At 42.3% G+C, this 20,918-nt stretch overlaps 1 protein-coding gene across 1 annotated transcript in view; it reads right to left on the reverse strand.

The window, feature by feature from the left end:
- Window positions 1–1,226: 1,226 nt before the first annotated feature.
- Window positions 1,227–20,918, reverse strand: part of STYXL2 (serine/threonine/tyrosine interacting like 2) — an 83,177-nt gene continuing 63,485 nt past the window's right edge. The window contains exons 3-5 of the mRNA XM_007937734.1: window positions 16,545–16,776; window positions 13,981–14,198; window positions 1,227–4,048 (exon numbers count right to left, since the gene is read on the reverse strand). Coding sequence (XP_007935925.1) covers window positions 1,227–4,048; window positions 13,981–14,198; window positions 16,545–16,776 — 3,272 coding nt within the window. The remainder of the gene's footprint in view (window positions 4,049–13,980; window positions 14,199–16,544; window positions 16,777–20,918) is intronic.

Below are 20,918 nucleotides of genomic sequence, written 5' to 3' on the forward strand. Positions count from 1 at the left end.
AGACACATTTCTTAGAAAAAGTGATCATATGTTGAAGTATCATTCTTATTCATCCTCATTGGTGGTTTTCTCCTTACCCTTTTTCCCTCCCATTAATCATGTCATCTCCTGTTGTGTATCTTGAATTAGATTTTGTTTGTTTGTTTGTTTGTTTGATCAAAACAGCTCTGACTCTTACATGGCACATATGTGCTTTTGAATTCTGCTTAAAAGGAATTGTGGTGACAAGCTCATCAATGATTTTTGTAAGGTACTCAACCTATGTCTTCTTGCTTCAGCAACTCAATCTATGCTTTGGGAAGGCAGAAATGGTTTGGAAACAAAGGGTAAAAAAGTCTCACTGACTTTGTTTATCTGGGGTGCTGGGAAGAATTAAGGGGACAGACTACTGAATTATCCATAGATCCTCCAAGGAAATAGAAAGCAAGGATGACCACTAGATTTTATGAATATATGTCTCTGTCTCCTTGTGTTGGCCTCTTCTCTCCACCATTGCCTTTTGTTTTTCTGCCATTCCAGGAGAATCTTCTCTCTGTCTTATATCTTGCCACTCTCACCACAATAAAACATGTTCTCCCTTTCTCTAGTTCCCTCTGTTACTCTCAAAGGTTTATTATAATCTACCACTGCATTTCATCATAGCCAAAATACTTCATTATTATTTTTGACAATGAGATGATGATGGTGTTGTCTGGAGGAATAGCTTTTGTTTAACAAGAGGAAATTGGCTCAGGACAACCCATCTAAATTGGATTCCCCTAATTTCCAAAGAGTTAAAAGCGACCAGAATGAAAAAGACATATTTGGCAATATACCAATTTAATGGAGATCCAAAACATTAAAAAGACATAACCAGAACTCAGCATTGCCAGAAGTGGTTAGACTTGCCACAGGAGATTTACTGGGGCTCATTATAAAACTGTAAAACTTCTACAAACAAGAATCGTGTCCTGCATTCATGGCCTTCCTGGATGTAAACTGGAGTTTCCCAACAAACTACACTGCCTTTTCAAGCTCATCTTTCCAGTCTATAAGGAACACTACCACATACATTAGTGAAGCACCAAATCTTAGAGGCCATTGGACAGCAGGTAAATGAGAGTCAGTCCAGTATTCAAACCTCATACTGATGGCCTTGACAGGTGATGGCAATGTGCTCAATAAGACTTGAGCTTATATGGCTCCTTCCTGCTTTCTTGGTCTCTCTTAGGTCTGCCTTGCCCAGTTTAATCCTCCCTCCTTCTCTGTAACTTAGTCCGGGTTTCTTCTTGTCGACGTCTCCAAGCAGCAATAATGGCTTCATCGTCCATTTCTTCCTCTTCCTCTCTATCAGTGCTTCTGTGATACTGGGACCGCCGCCCTGATGCAAACCTCCCTTCCTCTCTGTTTTCCATCCTCTCTTTTTCTCCCTCCTCCTCAGATTTCATGAAGCTCTGTGTGAACTTCCTCTTGGCTCCAAATTCAGAAAAATCCGATTTGGTTGATTCTTCTACATCTTCCCAATCCCTGGGCCTGGTCCAATTTCTATGCCGTGGCTCAGGTGACTCTTCCCCGTCAGAGGGCTCAGGGGTCCTGCGGAAGAAGTAGGGCTCTGGGCTTTCCTCTCGAGAACTTGAGGTCTCACTGAACATTGACCTGGAGAACTTGTGCATCTCTCTGCCCTCTTTGGTGGAAGAAGAAGAAAACCGAGAAGTGCTTCTTACAGAGTTGCCATTTGCCTCATGGTAGGAGGTGGTATCCTGTTCCTCTGACTGGGATTTGGAGAATTTGTAACTGGAGGATTTAGATTCTGTCTCTCGGAGCATGGAGGATCTGGTATACTTCCCTTTGGAGCTTCCAGACCAATCACTTTGGGGAAGAGATTTTTCCTCTGTCCTGAGGCCACTGAGCCACTTATTAATACTGCAATCTGTCTCTTTGTCAGCTCTGTTGTCATTTTCGTAACTATCAGATGCAGCCAGGGAGGAAGAAGTATCTGTTTCAGGCTTTTGGGAATTACTGTGGGAAGAGTATCGGAAGCTTCCTATGGCACTGTCAGTGTCCTCATCCCGGTAACCCACGTCATCATCCTCATCTTCTTTGACCTTCTTCTTCTTGAAAAGGGTGCTGCGTTTGTTGTCTGAGGCCAGCTTCTCCATTTTGTACTCGGACATCTTCTCCCTGAGCTCCATTTGCATCTCCTTCTCCTTCCGGCCAAGCTCCTTTAGGTCCACATTGTCTGCAAAGAGACTATAGATAGGCTTGCTGGTCCCCTTCACTTTACTTCCCGTGCCCTCAACTCTAGAGCTCAGCATGGTGTTGGAGGACAGCACAGATTGCGTGTCAGAGCTGGGTCTAGTCTGGTTCTGAGGCTGCAGGCAGCCACTCAGGGAGGAGCTGCTCTGTCTACCGAGCATGGAGACTTGGTCATCTGCTAGGCAGCTAGCCAGTGGTACTGCCTTCAGACTTGCAACTGACGGTGGGCGGGACAACATCAGCATTTCATTCTGCTTCTGGGCAAGGGTCTCGCTGACCACATTGGCAATCCAGTTCTGGATACTGGCAATGGAGATGGTGTCTCCAGGTCCCAGTGGCAGATTAGGCAGGGGTGTGGTAGGGTTGGAGGCAGAGTATCCCGCTATGTTGCTTGTGGCCTGAGATAGGTGGGGGCGGTGGCTCTGAGTGCTGAGTACCGATGCTGTGTCTCCATCAGCACTGACCGAGGGTGCTGCAGACCAGAATGCAGACAGGGGGATGCTCATGCTGGCCGCCGAGCTGTCTGCCTCCCAGCTGCCCATGGACTGGCTCTCCTCCAGTGTCTGCCGGCTCCTCTCCAGAAGCTCTAGCCTCCGCTGCCTCTTCTTGGCTGAGGCCGAGTCCTCCCCTTTGCTGAGCTCTACCACCTCCGCCTTGTTCTCACTTCCCACCTTCTTCTGGTGTTTCAGCTTCCAGGCCTGGTAGGCTGTCAGGTTGACATCAGAGAGGTTCTTCTTCTCCCCCTCTGCCTCCTCTGACCCTTGCTCACTGCTGTCATCTCTTGCCTCCAAGTCTTTTTTGTGAAATCCAAATTGGATTCTCTTGATCTTCCACCTCTCTAGGGCAGTGAGCTTGTCCTTATTCCTGCTGCAGAAGTTATAGAAGGAGCTAGGCTCCGAGGCCACACTCTCCTCATCATCCTCTCGCACCCTGCTCCCTGCCTCTGAGCTTGTGTCCACCTCCTCTCTCTTGCTCCTGGAGTGGTACTTCCGGGAGGCTTCCTGCTCAATCTCCAGCAGCCTCTGGTTCCACATGTCCCAGGTGCTCTCCGTGGACACAGAGTCAGAGCGACGCCTCCCAGCTCGATTCTGGCTGCTCATCTCCAGCTGCTGCTTCAGGACTCGTATGTCATGGCTGCTAACGCTCTCTGAGGTGCTGCTCTCACTCAGGGTGTGCCTCCTTCTTCTCCCCACAAAGGAGCCAGTCTCACTCTCCTCCTCTTCCTCCTCCCTGCCCCACCTCTGGTGCCGTCTTGCCTGGTATCGCTCATTTCGACACTGCCACTCCCTGATAATGCTCTCCACATCCTCATCCTCAGGCTCCTCCCTGCCCTGGCCAGAGGAAGTTGAGCTCTGGCCATCCCCACCCTGGGGGACCTTGCCTGTGGGGTGGCCTTGCCTCTTTTTCCATTCCTCATACAGCCTCTCTTCCTCCTCATCGTCAATAAGGGTGAGGGGCTTGGAGGCCTGGCTGGCCTTTCCCAAAGAGGAGCCGCTCAGGTGGCTGGTGGTGTCGTCCTCCTCCTCCACTGTGAGGGCATGCACTCTGGCCCCAAGTATGCTCCCCTCATCCGTGCCCTCCCTGGCCTCATCTTCTCCACCTTCCCTGTCATCATCCTCTTCTCTCTCTTCCATTAACTTCTCATTGAGCTCCCGGAGCTGCTTCAGGAAGCCTTCGTTGGGGTAGATGGCTCGCTTCTTGCGCACAGTCATCAAGGCCTCCAGGATGGCCATGTTGTGGAAGATCATCAGATAGGCGACCACCAGCACTGCTGACCGGCTGATGCCCATCTCACTACTGACCAGGACTTTCCCTGAAAATGAAACACAAAAATTTAGGCACTGCTGAGTGTAACCAAATAGAGATATCAGAGGGTCATTTGATATTTCTCTTTAAGAATAAGCAAATCAGTCTTAGCAGAAATACAATTAGAATGTTCCTCAGAAGTAAGGATGTCAAGACTTTGAATACATCATCACAAAAAACTAATTGCTAGAAAAGGACATCATGCTTGGTAAAGGAAAGGTTCAGCAGAAGGAGGGAAGCCCTCAGTGAGATGTAATGACACAACAATGGACTCGAACAATACTGAAGATGGCATAAGAATGGGAACTGTTTCATTCTATTATAGTTAAAGTCACTATGAATTGGAGCTAACAACATTAAACTTAAATAGCTAAAAGGATAACAACATAACTATAGTGGCTTCCCTATAGTTAAAATAAAAAGTTGTGTTTTGATGTGCTGGACTTCCTGTGTTAACTTTGCTTCTGGTGTTTCTGCAGGCTCATGTCATATGAGGAATTAGCATCATTGTCCTCATTACAGATGAGAACACAGAATGTTAAACACAGCAGTGAAGCTGCCCTCATGTTTATTGGAAATGTAACTATGTTTGCACACAAGCAGGGCTTGAGGTGGGGAAAAAATTAACAACTACTGTCACCACTTTTAAAACACTTGAGTGTATCTCTGCTCTCTAGCCACCAAACTCAGCATGAGAGGGAAGAAAATGTAGAATGGGGTAAGGAGGCAAAAACAAGAATGAGAGGCTGAGATAAATTAATCAAGAAGTAGAATCTCTTATGTTGGAGACCGCTGCAGAAGTCATAGTTTGAAATCTTATGTTGTTCAGGAATTTCTTTACAACATGCTTGATGCTGGATTGATCATCCAGCCTCTGCTAGGATGCTTCTAGTGACAGAGAGCTGACTATGTCACACGCGCACATACACACACACACACACATACATACATGCACATATACATACTCATTCCATATTTGGATCACTCTAATTTTCAGAAAGTTCTTTCTTATATTAGGACAAAATACAACTTTCTGGAACATGCAACCAAACAACCAATGCTCCTACTCTGGCATATTCTGGAGTCAATAAAAATGTATCTGTATGAAATATATATATATATTAATTGAGCTCTGGTGGCATAGTGCCTAAGGCATTTGACTGCTAACCCACCAGCCACTCCTTGGAAGCAAGATTGGGCAACCTACTTCTGTAGAGATACCACCCTAGGAAACCCAAGGAGGGGTTGCTATGAGTCGGAGACAACTCGGCGGCATATAACAACAACAACTATACACACACACACACATATAATCCTTATGTATGAAATAAGGAGCTCTGGTGGTGTAGTGCCTAAAACTTGTGACTTCTAACCAGAAGATTGGCAGTTCAAACCCACCAGCCACTCCACGGAAGGAAGACTGGACAATCTACTTCTATCAAGATTTACTGTCTTAGAAACCCAAAGGAGGTTACTATGAGTCAGAATCAACCTGATGGCAACGAGTTTGGGGTTTTTTTTTTGTTTTGTATATACGATATATATATATATGATATATATATATATATATATATATATATATATTCCTTAAGTAGATCACTATCATATTCTTACTAAGAAGATTTTCTTTGTTCTTTTCCAGGTTATTTTTATTCTTTTCAATCATTTCTTGGAACACAGCTTCATGTTCCCTTACTATTCTAGCCACTCTCCTCCAAGTCAAACTCAGTTATCAGTTTTTTTGTTTTTTTTTTTCCCTTAGAAATTTGTTCCAGGATAGAGCAAGATATTTTCGTTTGGAACTGATCCGCAGAGAGTAGCAAGGCACCCTCACCACCTTTGGTCTGGACACTGGGTCTTTACTGATGCCTACAAGTATGTGATGTTGGTGGATATGTCACACAATGAACTCAAATGATCTTTTATATCAGCTAAAACTTGTAACACTTTAAACAGCTTCTATTAAGCCTGACGTCTTAATAAAATGCTCTAATCTTGTAGCATTTTTTAAATATTAGGAAAATATTACAAGTTTCCGTTAATTTTTTTTCTAGGTGTGGCCTATAGAAATACGTGCAAGTCTTGACTCTATCATCAATAGATTAGTTGTCTCCTGCCTCCCCGCCTGCTTTGCATCCTTCATAACCTGATAGACATCCTTCTATGCCTTCATCTGAGTGATTACTTAGAAGGCAGAATGGAACCACTGGAGACCTTCCTCCAGGCTTTCATTAGCCTACTTGCCAACAACTTTGGAGATGTTTTGTAAATCGGTTACAAGTCCTACCTAACAATGTGGGGAGTGAGGGCAGTGACTCTTTTATTATTTTATCTGTGCACTAGTTAAGGCCATGTCTTTGTCCTTCAGGAGGTCAGAGATAGGCAAAAGGGATTGAAAGGACTTACTTCCAGGAGCCAGCAGCCATGGGAGGGAGGTAAGCAAGGAGAATCAAAGCCACTAAAAGAGTGTCCACAGGTTTACTTTCCCTAATGCCCCAGGGGCAGTGGTGGTTCAGTGGTAGAATTTTCACCTTCCATGTGGGAGACCTGTGTTCAATTCCTGACCAATGCATTTCAAGTGAATCTGTCTGTGAAGAATTGAATGTTGCTATGATGCTGAACATGTTTCAGTGGAACTTCCAGACTAAGATGGACTAAAAATAAAGGCCTGACAATCTACTTCTGAAAATCAGCCAATGAAAATCCTGTGAATCACTATGGTCCAATCCCGTTGTGTTACTTGGGCCAACTCGAAAACAACTAACAATAACAATCTTCTCCCACCTTTAGCTCAGTGCTCTCAACTGGACCTTACCAAGGACCTCCCCCTCCCCCACTTACCATCTGACCAGGCCATGACCTGCCACTAGTAGTCCCAAAGTTTCACTCTTTTCCTTTGGAGGTAGAACCATCAGACCAGGTCACTTCACAACAGAATCAGTCAGTCTTCCTCACAAGGGCACCAAATACTACTGAGACCCAGTCTGATCAGGATCAAGTTAGGGGTGCCATGTTTTTTCACTTTGTGATCCTTGTACCCTGGTATTTGTACTCCAAGGGATCTTAGGGGAAGCCTGAGGGACAAAGGAGAGGCTGAATGGGTGGATTCTAGGATTCAATCAGAGAAGTGACAGGATTTTCTTTCTCTGTTGGCCATGGAGTCCTTAAATATGGTTGTTTAATTTGTGCTGTATGGAACTCCAGGGGGTGCCCTTTGTGTTGAAACAGACTTGTTTGGCTTATGATGACACATTTCTGGCAGTAAAATGGTTTGAGGAAAGGGTTCTTTTTCTAATTTGTAGAGTCACTGATTTGATTAGCAGCAGGGCTGATGGGCCATTCCATCTAGATGTGGTCCTTCGGTTTTAAAATTTAAGGCATACAGGTAGTGGAGAGAGAATTGGACTTCAGTTAAGACTGATTTCAAATTCTCTCTACCATTCTCAGTATGCCTTTATAGGTCAGGAACTTGTGTGGTTCCTTCTAGTTCATAACCTTACCCTACTTTTCAGAATGTACTCCCTTGCCCTACTCCAAGAAAACACAGAAGTGCTAGTCCAGAAACCACCCCCATTGCCACCATTAATAGACATATATTAATAGACATATGACCAGAGTGTGCCAAAAAAATTCTCTCTCCAGGAAATTTGGAACTGGAACTGAAGCAGGAAATTAGCCTGAAATGGCCAGGGCTGTGGAGGACCAGATTCTACCTTAAAAAAAAAAAAAAAAAAAAAAACAACTCACTGTCACGGAGTCAGATCTAACTCATAGCGACCCCTCCTTGGGTTTCCGAGGCGGTATCAATATGGAAATAGATTGCCCAATCTTCCTTCTGAGGAGTGGCTGGTGGGTTTGAACTGCCAGCCTTCTAGTTAGCAGTCAACTGCCTTAGGCACTACACCACCAGATTCTACCTTAGGTAGAGAAAAAGAAGCTTACAACCAAGAGGGTTGTCCAGTCCTTTTTCCAGAACTATCCTGGGGCCAATTACATCCTTGTCCTTGGATTCCTTCCTAGGTCTTTTTAAGTAATGCCTTTGCTGTTTATAAAGTAGTTTGAGGTGGTTTGTACTGACTACTAACAAAAAAATATGGATTATTACACTTTGGCAAAGTCACATAACGTTCCAGGGGCCTTAATGTCCCAATCTGTAAAACGTAAAAACAACCTCCACTTTGTGAGTGATTATTAAGTAAATGCTTAACACCAAGTGTTTGAGTTTCTCCCTCCATTTGTTAGGAACTGACTTCCAAGCACCTTGTTGTTGTTTGGTGCAGTGAGTGGATTTTGACTCATAGTGACCTCAAGTGACAGATAGAACTGTCCCCATAGGTTTTTTTGTTTTTGTTTTTGCTTCAGTAATCTTTAGGAAAGCAGGTTGGTGGGTCTTTCTCCCACAGAGCCAATGGGTGGGTTCTAACCATCAACATTTTGGTTGAGCCCTTAACTGTTGCACCACCAAGGCTCCTTCCAAAGCGTTACAGATGAGGGGAACAACAGAAACTAAGCCTCAGGAGGCAATTCTAATGATACTGAGAGCTTCTCAGCGAAGTGATGCAACTACCACAAAAGCAACAATAGCAACAACATGGAGTTTCCTGTTCCCTCATAGGGATGCGGGAAGATTAAGCTGTATGTAGTGGATGGACAGCAGGGGAGAGGAAATCGATCATTGGGACAGCGCACTGGCCCCTGCAGGTGATTGGACTCCATCTGGTCCACAAAAGGGCTCATTTCCAACGGCCCTGGCGGAGCTACCATGCCAGCAGGCAGTGGTGCGTCCGCTGCTGGCAGGTGGGATCCGTCGCGGGCATCCTTCATTAAACCCTCGACAGAAAACTTCCCTGCTCGAGTTGCGCTGCAACTCCAAGACCCGCGTCCTGGCCAGGCGTGTCCTCCCTGCCTCCATTCTCCCGGCAGCCTTCTCCCTACTGCTTGCTCTCGCTCTTGCTCCTTGAAGACGTCAATGCATTTCACTCTCTGCAATCTGTCTCTCCTGACTACCTACCGGCGCTGCGGGAGGACAGCGGGCAAGACTGTGTCTACCTTCATTGTCTGCAGCGCCCACCTCTGACTCCTCAGCGAAAGTACACCTGTGGGTTTGGGCCACTAGGAAAAGCAGCCGAAAAAATTCGGTCTGCCTCAAAGCAATTGACAGACTCAATACTGCATTGCTTAAAGATATACTCCCCCCCCCCTTCAAGTGGGTGGGTATCATAGAGAAGCTAAGAGAAGGTTTTGAGAAAAATGGTTCCAAAGAAAATGATGTAGTGCCACCCAGATGAGAGGAATCTGACTGGGTTTATTCATTCTTGGATCCTTATATGAGTTTCAATTCAAATGCCTGGAACTCTCTGAACTCCTATCCAGCTGCTAAATAATTATTTGACCCATTAACTTCATAGGCCATGTTGCTCCATTCTTCCTCTTCATGGTTTTGCTCAAAAACTCAAGTTACAGTTTTAATTACTTGTCACTTAAATAAATGAACACTGATTATTTCTAATGAAAATGCTGAAGGAAGACACGGAGAGGTGCACAAAAGGTACAGACAATAAAGGCAAATACTACTACAGACCAATGCTGCATTATCAGTAACAGCAAACACTAATCTAAGGTTAGATACATAGGTACAGAGGTATGGATAGGCAAATGGAAATATACCCATGACCATACATAGGTTTGGCAGATGATATTCCTATATATGTATTTGTACGTGCTGTAAAAATACCTATATGCAGTTTAAACATTGCAGGTGGCAAAATTAGGATAATTTCTTAGCCACAAATAAGCACCTTGAGGGAGTAGGTCATTGGGCTAGGGACCATGGTCACAGGAGATATCTAGCTCAATTGGTACAACATGGAATACAAAAATATTGTTCTACATCTTACTTTGGTGAGTAGTGATTGGGGTCTTAGTCTCTCCTTGTCCACAGCAAAAAAGAATGAAGAAAATCAAAGATTCATGGAAACAGTTCAAAAGACTAATGGACCATGAGAACCTTAACCTATATGATCCAGAGACCAGAAGAACTACATGGTACCTGGCTACCAATGCCAACCCCTTAGAAAGGGAGAAAAATTGGAGATCCTGGATAAAAAACAAACAAACAAAAACCAAACCCACTGCCATTGAGTTAATTCTGACTCATGGCAACCCCCGTTGGGTTTCTGAGGCTGTGAATCTTTATGGAAATTGATCACTGCATCTTTGTTCCATGGAACAGCTGGTGGTTTTGACCTGCTGACCTTCTGGTTAGCAGCCAAATGCTTTCTCCACTACATATACATAGAGTAGGAGAAAAATGTGGAACAAAACTCAAAATCATAAAAATTACTAGGCTTACTGCAATTTTCTTTTAGAGACTGGTGAAACCCCGAGACTATGGTCCTGTGTCACCTTTCAGGCCTGGAACTGGAATTGATCTCATTCCCGTAATGATTAAAAAAGAAAGAAAGAAAGAAAATACTTAAGTATTGCAACAGAAATACACTATGGGTGTTGCAGAAAATGGAGACAGACTCTCAGAGCCTCACAGAACTTCCCTTCTGTCATCAAAACACAAGCCTCAAGGATGCAGAGTCCGACCAAGAAAAAATTGGAGGCAGATGACACAGATCTGTGTCCCTTGACTCTAGAAATGCCACTGTGGTATTTTTTTGTTGTTGTTGTTTTGTTTTGTTTTAAATCAATGTTATAATTTCTATAGAACTGGAAGGGTCAAAACGGCTCAGTCAAACCATATGATACAATGGATCTACTAATTACTTGCAAGCAAGTACAGTGGTAAAGCCAAGGCAACTGCTATCTAGTCCACTCCAATTCATGGTGACCCATGTGTTTCAGAGTAGAACTTTTTTCCATTGGGTTTTCAATGACTGACTTTTCAGAAGTATATTGCCAGGCCTTTCTTCTGAGGCACTTTTGGGTGGACTTGAACCTCCGACTTTTTGGTTACCAACTGAGCACATTAACCCACTACTCCAGGACACCAGAGGGTGGTGAAGTTGTAGTGAAAGCCTGAGATTTACTGCTACCATTGCAGCTTTGGCATTGCAGACAATATAGCATTAGAACAGTGGTTCTCAAAATATGGTCCGTGGAGACATGTGAATCCTAAAACATTTTCAAAAAGTTCATGAGGTCAGAGCTGTTTTCATAATAATACCAAAGCATCATTTGCCTTTTTCATTGTGTTGACATTTGCACTGGTGGTACAAAAACAATGGTTGGCAATATTGTTCGTGGCTTAGCATGAATCAAGGCAGTGCCATCAAATGATACTAATTGTCATTGTATTCTTCATTGCCATCTATTTGCAGAATGAAAACAGCCTCATTTTAAAATGTTATTGACAAAGTAGTAAAAGTTACTAATTTTATTAATTCTCTGCCCTTGAGTGCAGGTGTTTTAGTGTCCTGTGTGACAAAATAGGAAATACACATGCATTTCTGCTACATCTCAACTTAGGTAATTGTCTCAAGGGAAAATTCTTTGTGCAATTTTTTTCAGTTGCAAGCTGAACTAGCCACTTTTTCCATTTTTACTTGAAAGAATGATTGACAGACGAATTATAATTATTCAGACTTGGTTATTTGGTAGGCATTTTCTTGAAAGTGAATGAAGTGAGCTTGTCATATCAAGAAAAACAGCTGACAGTTGTTGTTAGTGATAAAATCTGAGTTTCAGGCAAAAATTAGAATTTTAAAAAACTTGTATCTGCCACCATGAGTTGCATGGCAACCCAATATTTGAAGATTTTTCTGATGATGTTGGTGGTGATATTAGCTACTGTGATATTTTTATTTTATATATATGTATGTATGTGTGTGTGTGTGTATATGTATATATATATATATATATATATATATATATATATGTATTTAAGCCTTAAGATTGCTATACCCTGTCCACACTATTGCCTGTTAAATTATCTCAATTGATTCTGTCTCAACAACCCCGTGACTAGATTATCTTCCTTCTTTTCCTTCTTGTTTTTGCTTTTTTTTTTTTTTTTTCTTGCCTTTATTTATTTAGGAGCTCTGGTAGCGTAGTGCGTAAGGCATTTGACTGCTAACCAGAAGGCTGGTAGTTCAAATCTACCAGCCACTCCTCGGAAGGAAGATTGAGTGACCTACTTCCATAAAAATTTTTCACCTCAGAAACCCAGTGGGGTTGTTATGCATTGCAATCAACTTGATGGCAGTGGGTTTGGTTTGAGGGAGTTAGATATTTCATAAAAGTGGAATCATGCAATATTTGACCTTTGGTGTCTGGCTTATTTCACTGAACATAATGGTTTAAAGATTCATCCATGTTTTGGCATGTATCAGAACTTCGTATCTCTTCATGGCTGAATAATACTGCATTGCATATATGTACCACATTTTATTTGTCCATTCATCTGTTGATGAACTCTTGGGTGGTTTTTGTGTTTTGACTATGGTGAATAATGCTGCCGTGGACATTAGGGTGCATGTGTCTGTTTGAGTTGTTGAAAAGCAATACCTCTTAAAAAGGCTTTTTAAGTAAGCATTGGAAAAGGGGAAAACAATTTTAAATAAATATATTTTTCAATTAGAAGTTGCTCTTCCTGGCCATTGGTGATAACAGGAAACACCTTCCCCAGGAATAATTAATATTATTATCTATTAGAGTAATGTTAAAAATTTTTCATTATTTATTTTGCACCAGGTGCTGTAATAAGTAAGCTCTTTATATGCATGTTTTATTTTAATCCTTACAGCAATTTTAGGAGTAGATATTTTTATCTTTGTTCTACATATGAGGATACTAGGTTCCTAGGGATAGAGAGCAGAGGAAAGCCCAGTACATGAACCCAGGTTTCTCATTACCAAATCCTGGACTATGTCACCTCCCATTGCATGGGCTAATTCCTCTTCTCATTGAGACACCTGTCTCATGAAGTGTAGACTAGTATCCCATCATATCTTACCTGCACTACAACAATAGCACTGTTCTCACTTCTGCTTCCACTCCCTTACCCAGAATATTCTCCACACCAGAGTGAGTTTCCTAAAGCAGAAATCAGATCAGTCCCTCCAATGTCTTCCCATTACTTATTTATTTTGTCACTTTTAACTTCCTTAACTTGAAATTTAACTTTATAATCCGACCCCCTACCACTCTAGCCCTTATCCACTATACTAATTCATATCAGCCTTTCGGTTCTTCAAACACACCAAGACTGTTCCACCTTAGGATCTTTGCAGTAACAGTTTCCTCTATCAGGAATCCTCTTCTTCCAATTTTCCCATGGCTAGCTCATTCTTGTCATTCAGTTTCAATGTCACTTCCTCAGAGAGACCTTTTCGACCACTCTTTCATCCTACTTACAGTCTCTGCCTCATACTCATAACTCTGACATTCTTATTGCCTTTTTTTTTTTTTTTTAAATTTTCTCTCCCCTCAGTACAATTGTAAGATTCCAAGGCCAGCAGCTTTGTTTGTCTCTTCTACCACAGTAACCCCATTGCCTGGAACAGCACCTAGCACATCTTCCAAACCAAACCAAACCCATTGCCATCTGGTCAATTCTGGCTCTTGGTGACCACATGTGTTACAGAGTAGAACTGCTCATGGGGTTTTCTTGACTGTGAACTTTATGGAAGCAGATTGCCAGGCTTCTCTTTCATGGTTCCAACGGGTGGGTTCAAATCACCAATCTTTAGGTTAGTAGTCAAATGCAAACCATTTGTGTTTTACAGGGATTTTGGGCACATGTTAGGCCCTCCATAAATATTTATTGCATGAATGATCATCTTTTCCTTTCTCTTTTTCAAATGAGACAAAATCGTAAGACAGATAACTTGTAGACATGGCACATAATTAGGAAGCTTTCTAAATATCCCCCACCATTGCTTTCCCCTCTGTGGAATTCTAGTAGTCTGGAGCAGGCAGATCCCCCCTTACCTCTATAAGTCAGCAGGGCTTCATCGAGGAACTCAGCAGCCTTCCGGAAATGCTGTGAGATGTCCACTTCAGGGAAGTCATCCACCTCCACACCCAGGTACTGGATCTGCAGGCCAGTGTAGAATTCCGGCCCAGTGTAAACACCCGTGCCGTGAGCAGCATTCAGGATGTGGGTAATCCCCAGCCTCTTCAGTCTCCCCTTATTCACAGCCACGCTCCTGGGAGAAAGAGGCAGACATGTCTTTGACAGAGCTAGAAAGAAGCCCTCCTGCTAGAAAGAAGCCCACCACAATTGATAGTCTGCTTCAATCAGGTCAGGATGGCCATAGCTTGGTGAATGCCTCCTCTGCTTCTAAATGTGTCCAGTTGTTGTTGTTAGTTGCTATCGACTCAATTCTAACTCATGGTGACACCATGTGTGCAGAGTAGAACTGCTCTCAAGAGTTTTCAAGGCTGTGACCTTCTGAAAGCAATTCATCAGGCCTGTCTTCCAAGGCACCTCTGGGTGAGTGTGAACCACCAACCTTCCGATTAATAGTCTAGAGCTTTGCCATTGGTGCCACCATGGAGATCTGGAGTCCACTGCAAATATGATTATAAGAAGAAGCCCATAACCTGGCAGTGTCAAGAGTAGGGCAGGATGAAGAGGAGAACAAGACTGGTGTAAGGAAACCTTTGAAAGGTCCAGAGAGAGACCTGATTTAAAAACCTCACACCTTGGGAATGGACATTCAATAAGACACAAAAGTGACAGACAAAAATAATAAGAGGATGGGTACTTTATATTGATATACATGCTATAGTTTTCAAAGCACTTTCATAAGCACTTTTAAAAGATGTTATCTTAATAATGGACTTGAAATGTAGATAAGGCAACCATTTTTATTCCCATTTGAAGCTAATAAAATGAATCAAAGAGTGGTTATATAACTTCCCAACATTGTGAAAGGAAAAAAAGATGGAACAAGAGCCAGTGTTCTTGATTTCTAGTTCAGAGCTCTTTTTGCTGCAGCTAATTAAGTAGAGCTTGGTTTCAAGAGGCCCTGAGGACAGAGTTGTCAAAAAAGGAGCAGAGGCCTTTAGTTGAGGATGTCTGGAGACTTTCAGGACTTCCTGAAGTCCTTGATGGCCACAAATGTGAATGTTTCTGCACCTACAGATCTATTTAGGGGTCACTTATGACTCAGTGTCCAGCTCTGGGAATTGGACTCTGGGCAACTGATTATTCCATACTGCAGTACAAGACCCAGTGTCCAAAGCTATTTTCACTGCTACCTGCCCTTGATGCCTCCTTCTGGATATATGGGTAATTAAATTGGAAGAACATCTCATCAAGTACTCAAAGGATCAGCAAAAATTAGTTTCACTGGTTAACCCATTGGTATGATTGTGCATGGGTGAGGCCCTGAAAGAATAGGATGATAGTGAGTTGTTTTTAGTTCTGTTCTGAAAATTATTGCAAAACTGATTAAAATGTTTTTTAAAAAGCAATACGTTTTTAGGGGTCCAGGTTTGCTGGTCTGATAGAGCCTGGTGGAACCATTGAGACTATGGTCCCTAGCTGCCCTTCAGATCTGGAACTGAACCACACCTGTGGCTTCCAGCCAAACAAAAGACAGGCATATGATTTGAACATGTACTTGAGGTAGAAAACTCCTTGGAAAGAATAATCATGGGAGAAAGAGGGGTTATTTATGCACAGGGAGACAGTTCAGGGGGCAGGAGTGCATGGAGGGATGGACACAGGGAAGAGGTAATTATTGGGAGGAAGTGGGATGGGAGCTGTTGCATTGGGGTAATTATAGTTAATGTCATGAGACAACGTGTGTGTGAACTGCTGTATGGAAAGTGAATTTGCTCGTAAACTTTCACCCAAATCACAATTAAAAAATAATAATAATACTTTTTTATTATAAAAATAATTAATGTTTATAGTAGAACAACTGTACAGTTAAAAAAATCTAAAGAAAATGAAAATCACTTATAAAACCACTTCCCAGAAAAAGTGCTGCTAACATTTTGTTCTATTTCTTTCTAGTTTGTTTCCATGCAGAAGCATACACAGACACACAAACATCTATATAGTACTGAACTAGCATCATGATGGATATACATTTTTTTGTACTTCATTTTTTCTCTACCATATTGTGAATATTTTCATATTTTAATAGATTTGTATGCAAATCAGTATTGTCAGTGGTTCTGGGTGTCCTGTTATATGGCTGTTATGATGTCAGAGATCCCAGTGATAGCTGGAGATGAGTTGGTAGGACTCTATGGTAGGAAGGGAGGCCCAGAGAAGCACCTGGAGGGACACAGCTATGATGGCTATGACAAGAGGGCAGGGGATAAGCAATCATGCCAACATTTTGCCTGGTGATAGAGATGTGCAAGTGAGTGGATGACTTTTCTCCAAGGCTAGAGCTGAGTGAGTGGTCAGCCAGCTTCAAATTGCTGGATGAAATGGTTGGGGCCTTTGGTGAAAGTTGGGGGAATTACATCTCTTATAAGTACTAACCAGAGGGGTGGAACAAAGGGTCATGACCCCTAAGAGTTAGACTCACTTCTCAGCTATGAAGATATTGGGCCAGACTTCATCCACCTCATTCCAGGGGGTCTCGTGGCGGTCCTGGACCAGGGCCCGCTGCAGGTCCAAGACGCAGGGGGTATTGTACAAGCTAGTGTCGTCCATCTTCTCCCTGACGCGGTTGTACAGGTCCTCTACCAGCAGCTGCTCAGCAGATTCCAGCAGGCCTGGGCACTCTGAGTCTGCTCTGACCCCTCGCTGCTTGAGTTCTAGAGGAGACAGGGCAGGCAACACACTCATCAAAGAGTTAGGAACACTATGATTTTCCTAGTAACTTAGGAGAGCTCACTCTTGGCCAGTTTGCTGCCTGAACTTTGAGTACAGACTGAAATGCCCCCATCTTCCTCCCACAGAGCAGCTGGTGGCTTTGAACTACTGCCCTTCTGGTTAGCAGCCAAATGCCTTATCCACTATGCCACCAGAGCTCCTATGCCATCCACAGACCCAGAGGGCCCACGGTGCTGCCCTGGACATTTGTGATCAGGGTCAGCAGCAGTATGCATAGATGTGGGTGAACAGGAACATATCTCTTATCTCGCACTCCCATATTTTCTCTCAAGCTGATTGGAACCTTGGACTGAAATCATTAAATACTAGGCATCTGTCTGAGCCATACCTATAACTCCCACAGTGCCCAATACAAAGTGGATGCTCAGAAATATTTAGTGAATAAATAAATGATATTCTTTCATAACATAATTCACTCTATAGATGAAATACAAATAACATTGGGAAAAATAAAACTCTCAGCAGTCACTAATGCCATATTACCTTCTACTTTACTTATTTTATTTATTGTCTGTGCCCCCCTACTAGAACATGAGCTCCTGTGATTCTCAGTCTCTCAATGCTCATACAGGTGGCAAAAGTTTGACCTGAGGTCCAAAATCAGTCTCAAAACAGGCCTCAGGACCTTTCTGTACAAGTCAAAAAAATAAACCTACTGCTATTGAGTCAGATCTGACTCATAGTGACCCTTCCTTGGGTTTCCAAGGCAGTATTGCTAGGGAAGTAGATTGCCCAACCTTCCTTCCAAGGAGTGGCTGGTGGGTTTGAACCACCAGCCTTCAGGTTAGCAGTCAAATGCCTTACGCACTATGCCACCAGAGCTCAAATTCCAAATGAATACAAATTCCAACACATTCCTGTCTGGGATGAACCTTTTTTCTCCTCTTTGTAATATATTTTCTTGAGATTTCTCAAGTATTTTGGGAAAGTAGGATGTTTTCCTTCTGTAAGAAGGCGAACAAGAGTAAGGGAGAGTGAAACCTTCCCTTCCACTTGGTAGACAAAAATACAGAATGGAAAGGAAAGAAAAGGAGAGGAGAGGACAAGAGAGGAAAGGAAAGGAAAGGAAGGGGGTGAAGAAGGAAAGAAAGAAGAGAGGAAGAGAGAAGAGAAGTAGGAAAGGTGTGTCTTTTGTGTTGACCATACTTCTTGTCTTCTTGCCAGCATCATCTCTATTCCTGCCAGTCTTGGTGTCTGAACTATGAGCTGTGTGAAGAGTTCTCTGCATTTGGAAAGTCGAATTGGCCCAGTGTTCACAGAATGTGTTCACGACAGGTATCTGTGAGCTAGGCTTGCTGCTTAAGGATTGGGCATCCTGAGAATTCTCATTTTTACACAGGGCTGAGAAGTCCATTTCCCTAAACTTTCTCTCTTCTTTCTTTCCTCCTTTAAACCACCTGGTGGCCACTGGATGGCCTGCACATCCCAGCCTCACTTCTACGCTCTAAATGATCTTTGATTTCCATGTCAAAAGCAGAAAGAAGAAAACATCTGCAATCCCAGTACTCTTTTGTTTAAAAATAGAAGCCTTAATGGCAGAGGTTCCAGGGTAAGATGGTGGAATAGGCAGAAAGACTGCACAGACCCTCTTCAACAAAGAAAAGGGGAACCAATTAACACAGATACAGAAGATAATTCTGGACCCCTGATCTTTGAAGGGAAGAATATACAAGTGGACTAAACTCCAACTAGCAGAAGAATTTGAATGAAAACACCAAAAAAAGGAGATATATGGAGCTGCGGTCTGGTGGAGATCCTGAAGGCACAGACAGCTTAGATATTGCTGAGTCATGTTAGGAACTAAGAATTAACCTAAAAATTAGCCCTGCTAGCCAGGGACTGCACAGAGGACTGCTCTGGTGGCTGGTGAATAAAAGGGGAAGGAGCGAAGAGGAAGGTGGGCTGAGCTGTGGACATTTGCCTGTCTAGAGGGCGTAGCCATTTTGAATGTTTACAAGTGGTTTGACCATTTTGGATACTTAAAGCCACAGCATTCTCCCACATTCCGGGACTTAAATACAGGCTTCACTTACTGGGAACCACAAGGACATTCCAGATGTGGACAACTAGAAAGGTGCAACATTCCTCTTGTTAATCTTATACCCCACACCCTCTTGGTGAATGGAGGTACAGCCATCCCTCACTCCCACATACCTTCTAGGCTGGCAGGAATTCCATCGCAGTCTGTATGCTCAGACAGAGTCTGGGTGTCCTGCCCCATCCTGCCCTGATTATTTTTATTTTTTTTTTAGTTTGTTTTGTTGTCTGTTTTAAAACTACTACTATTATTATTACTTTTGTCATTTTTATTATTATTCTTCATTCTTCCCTTTCCAGGTTCAAGTTTTCAGCTCTTTCTCTCTTCCCTGTTCCTGGTTCCATTTTTTTTTTTTTTTTCTCATGGTTAACCCTGTTTCTTGCTTTTCTTTTTGCATTTTTCCCATTTTCTTTTTCATCTCCTGCTCTATCCTTTTTCTCTTATTGCCCTCTCCCCAGAGATTGTGGTGTTTTTTTTTCCCATCCTTTTTTCTTTTTTTTGGTTATTGTTCTTGTGTGATTATACAGTGTGTTTTTTGTCCATTTGCTTTTACTTTTTTGATGGTTATTCAATTGTTACTTTTTTCTGAGTGGGAGACAGCAACAGTTCCCATATGACACAACTACACCCACACCTCCTGCAGCTTCAGTAATGAGTGAGAACCACTACTTCCTTCTCCAACAGGCCAACAATAAACAACCACCAAGAAGAGCCTGACTCAACCTTAGCTGCTCTTCAGAAACAGGTAACAGAGATATAAAGACAATAATTTCACAATGTCTCAGAGATAATAGACCATCAAAGTCCACACAAAGAAGCAAGATAAAGTGGCAGAAACAAGGGAGAAGAATACAGACAGAGAACACATCCCTGAGGAAGAAGCAGTACTGGAACTCTGTGATAAGGAATTCAAAAGAATTATATTTAGGTATCTTCAAAGGGTTGAGAGACAGATCAAGGAAAACAGACAAAATCCTGGGAGAATTTCGGAAGAAAATACAAGAACAAAATGACAAAATAAATGAAAAATTAGAAATGACTCAAAATCTACAGATAGAAATCCAGAAGATTAATACTAAATGGTCAGAAATAGATAACACGTTGAAAGGGAAAAGGAGTAGAATTGATGCAATTAATGAGACTGAAGACAAATACATGAATACTTCTTTGAAAAGGGATCAATCAGAAAAAAGATCAAAACAAAATGAAGATAGCCTAAGGTTCATGTGGGATACCATCAAAAGGAATAACCTACATGTCAGGGGAATTCCAGAACAGGAAGAGAAAAATAAAAACACCGAGAAAATTGTCCAAAATTTTTTGGAAGATAACTTCCCTGAATATAGTGAAAGATGAGAATATATCAATTCAGGAAGTCCAATCAACCCCAAACAGGATAGACCCCAAAAGAAAATCACCAAGACACATCATCATCAAACTCATCAAAACCTAAGACAAAGAAAGAATCCTGAAAGCAGCACAGGAAAAACAAAAAGTTACTTACAAAGGACAACCAGTAAGAATAAGCTCTGATTTTTCAGCAGAAACCATGCAAGCAAGAAGGCAATGGGATGGTATATATAAAACCCTGAAAGAGAAAAATTTTAAACCAAGAATTATATACTCATTGTCCCTCAAATATGATGGTGAAATTAGGAGATTTCCAGATAAGCAGAAACTAAGGGAATTTGTTAAAATCAAACAAACCTTACAAGAGATATTTAAGGGAGTCCTTTGAACAGAGAACCAAAAATAGCGAACAACAATGGACCATTAATACACAAGATGACATAACCCAGAAACCACAACTATGGACATATCCAAAGTAAAATAAGTTTACAAGATTGTAAACAGGGAACCAGAGACATCAATTGGCAAATGAGGACTACAAACCAAAAACAGGGAAAATATTGTGTAGTTACAGACTTCTAAATGGAGAGGAAGTCAAGAGAGTTGCAAGATAGAATGGACTCTTCTAACCTTGGGGAGAATATTATAAATCACAGGGTAACCTCAAAGAAAAAT

The sequence above is a fragment of the Orycteropus afer genome, unplaced genomic scaffold (assembly GCF_000298275.1).
Source record: "Orycteropus afer afer isolate SDZICR_OR568_19922 unplaced genomic scaffold, OryAfe1.0 scaffold00044, whole genome shotgun sequence".
In the NCBI taxonomy this organism is placed as follows: domain Eukaryota; kingdom Metazoa; phylum Chordata; class Mammalia; order Tubulidentata; family Orycteropodidae; genus Orycteropus; species Orycteropus afer.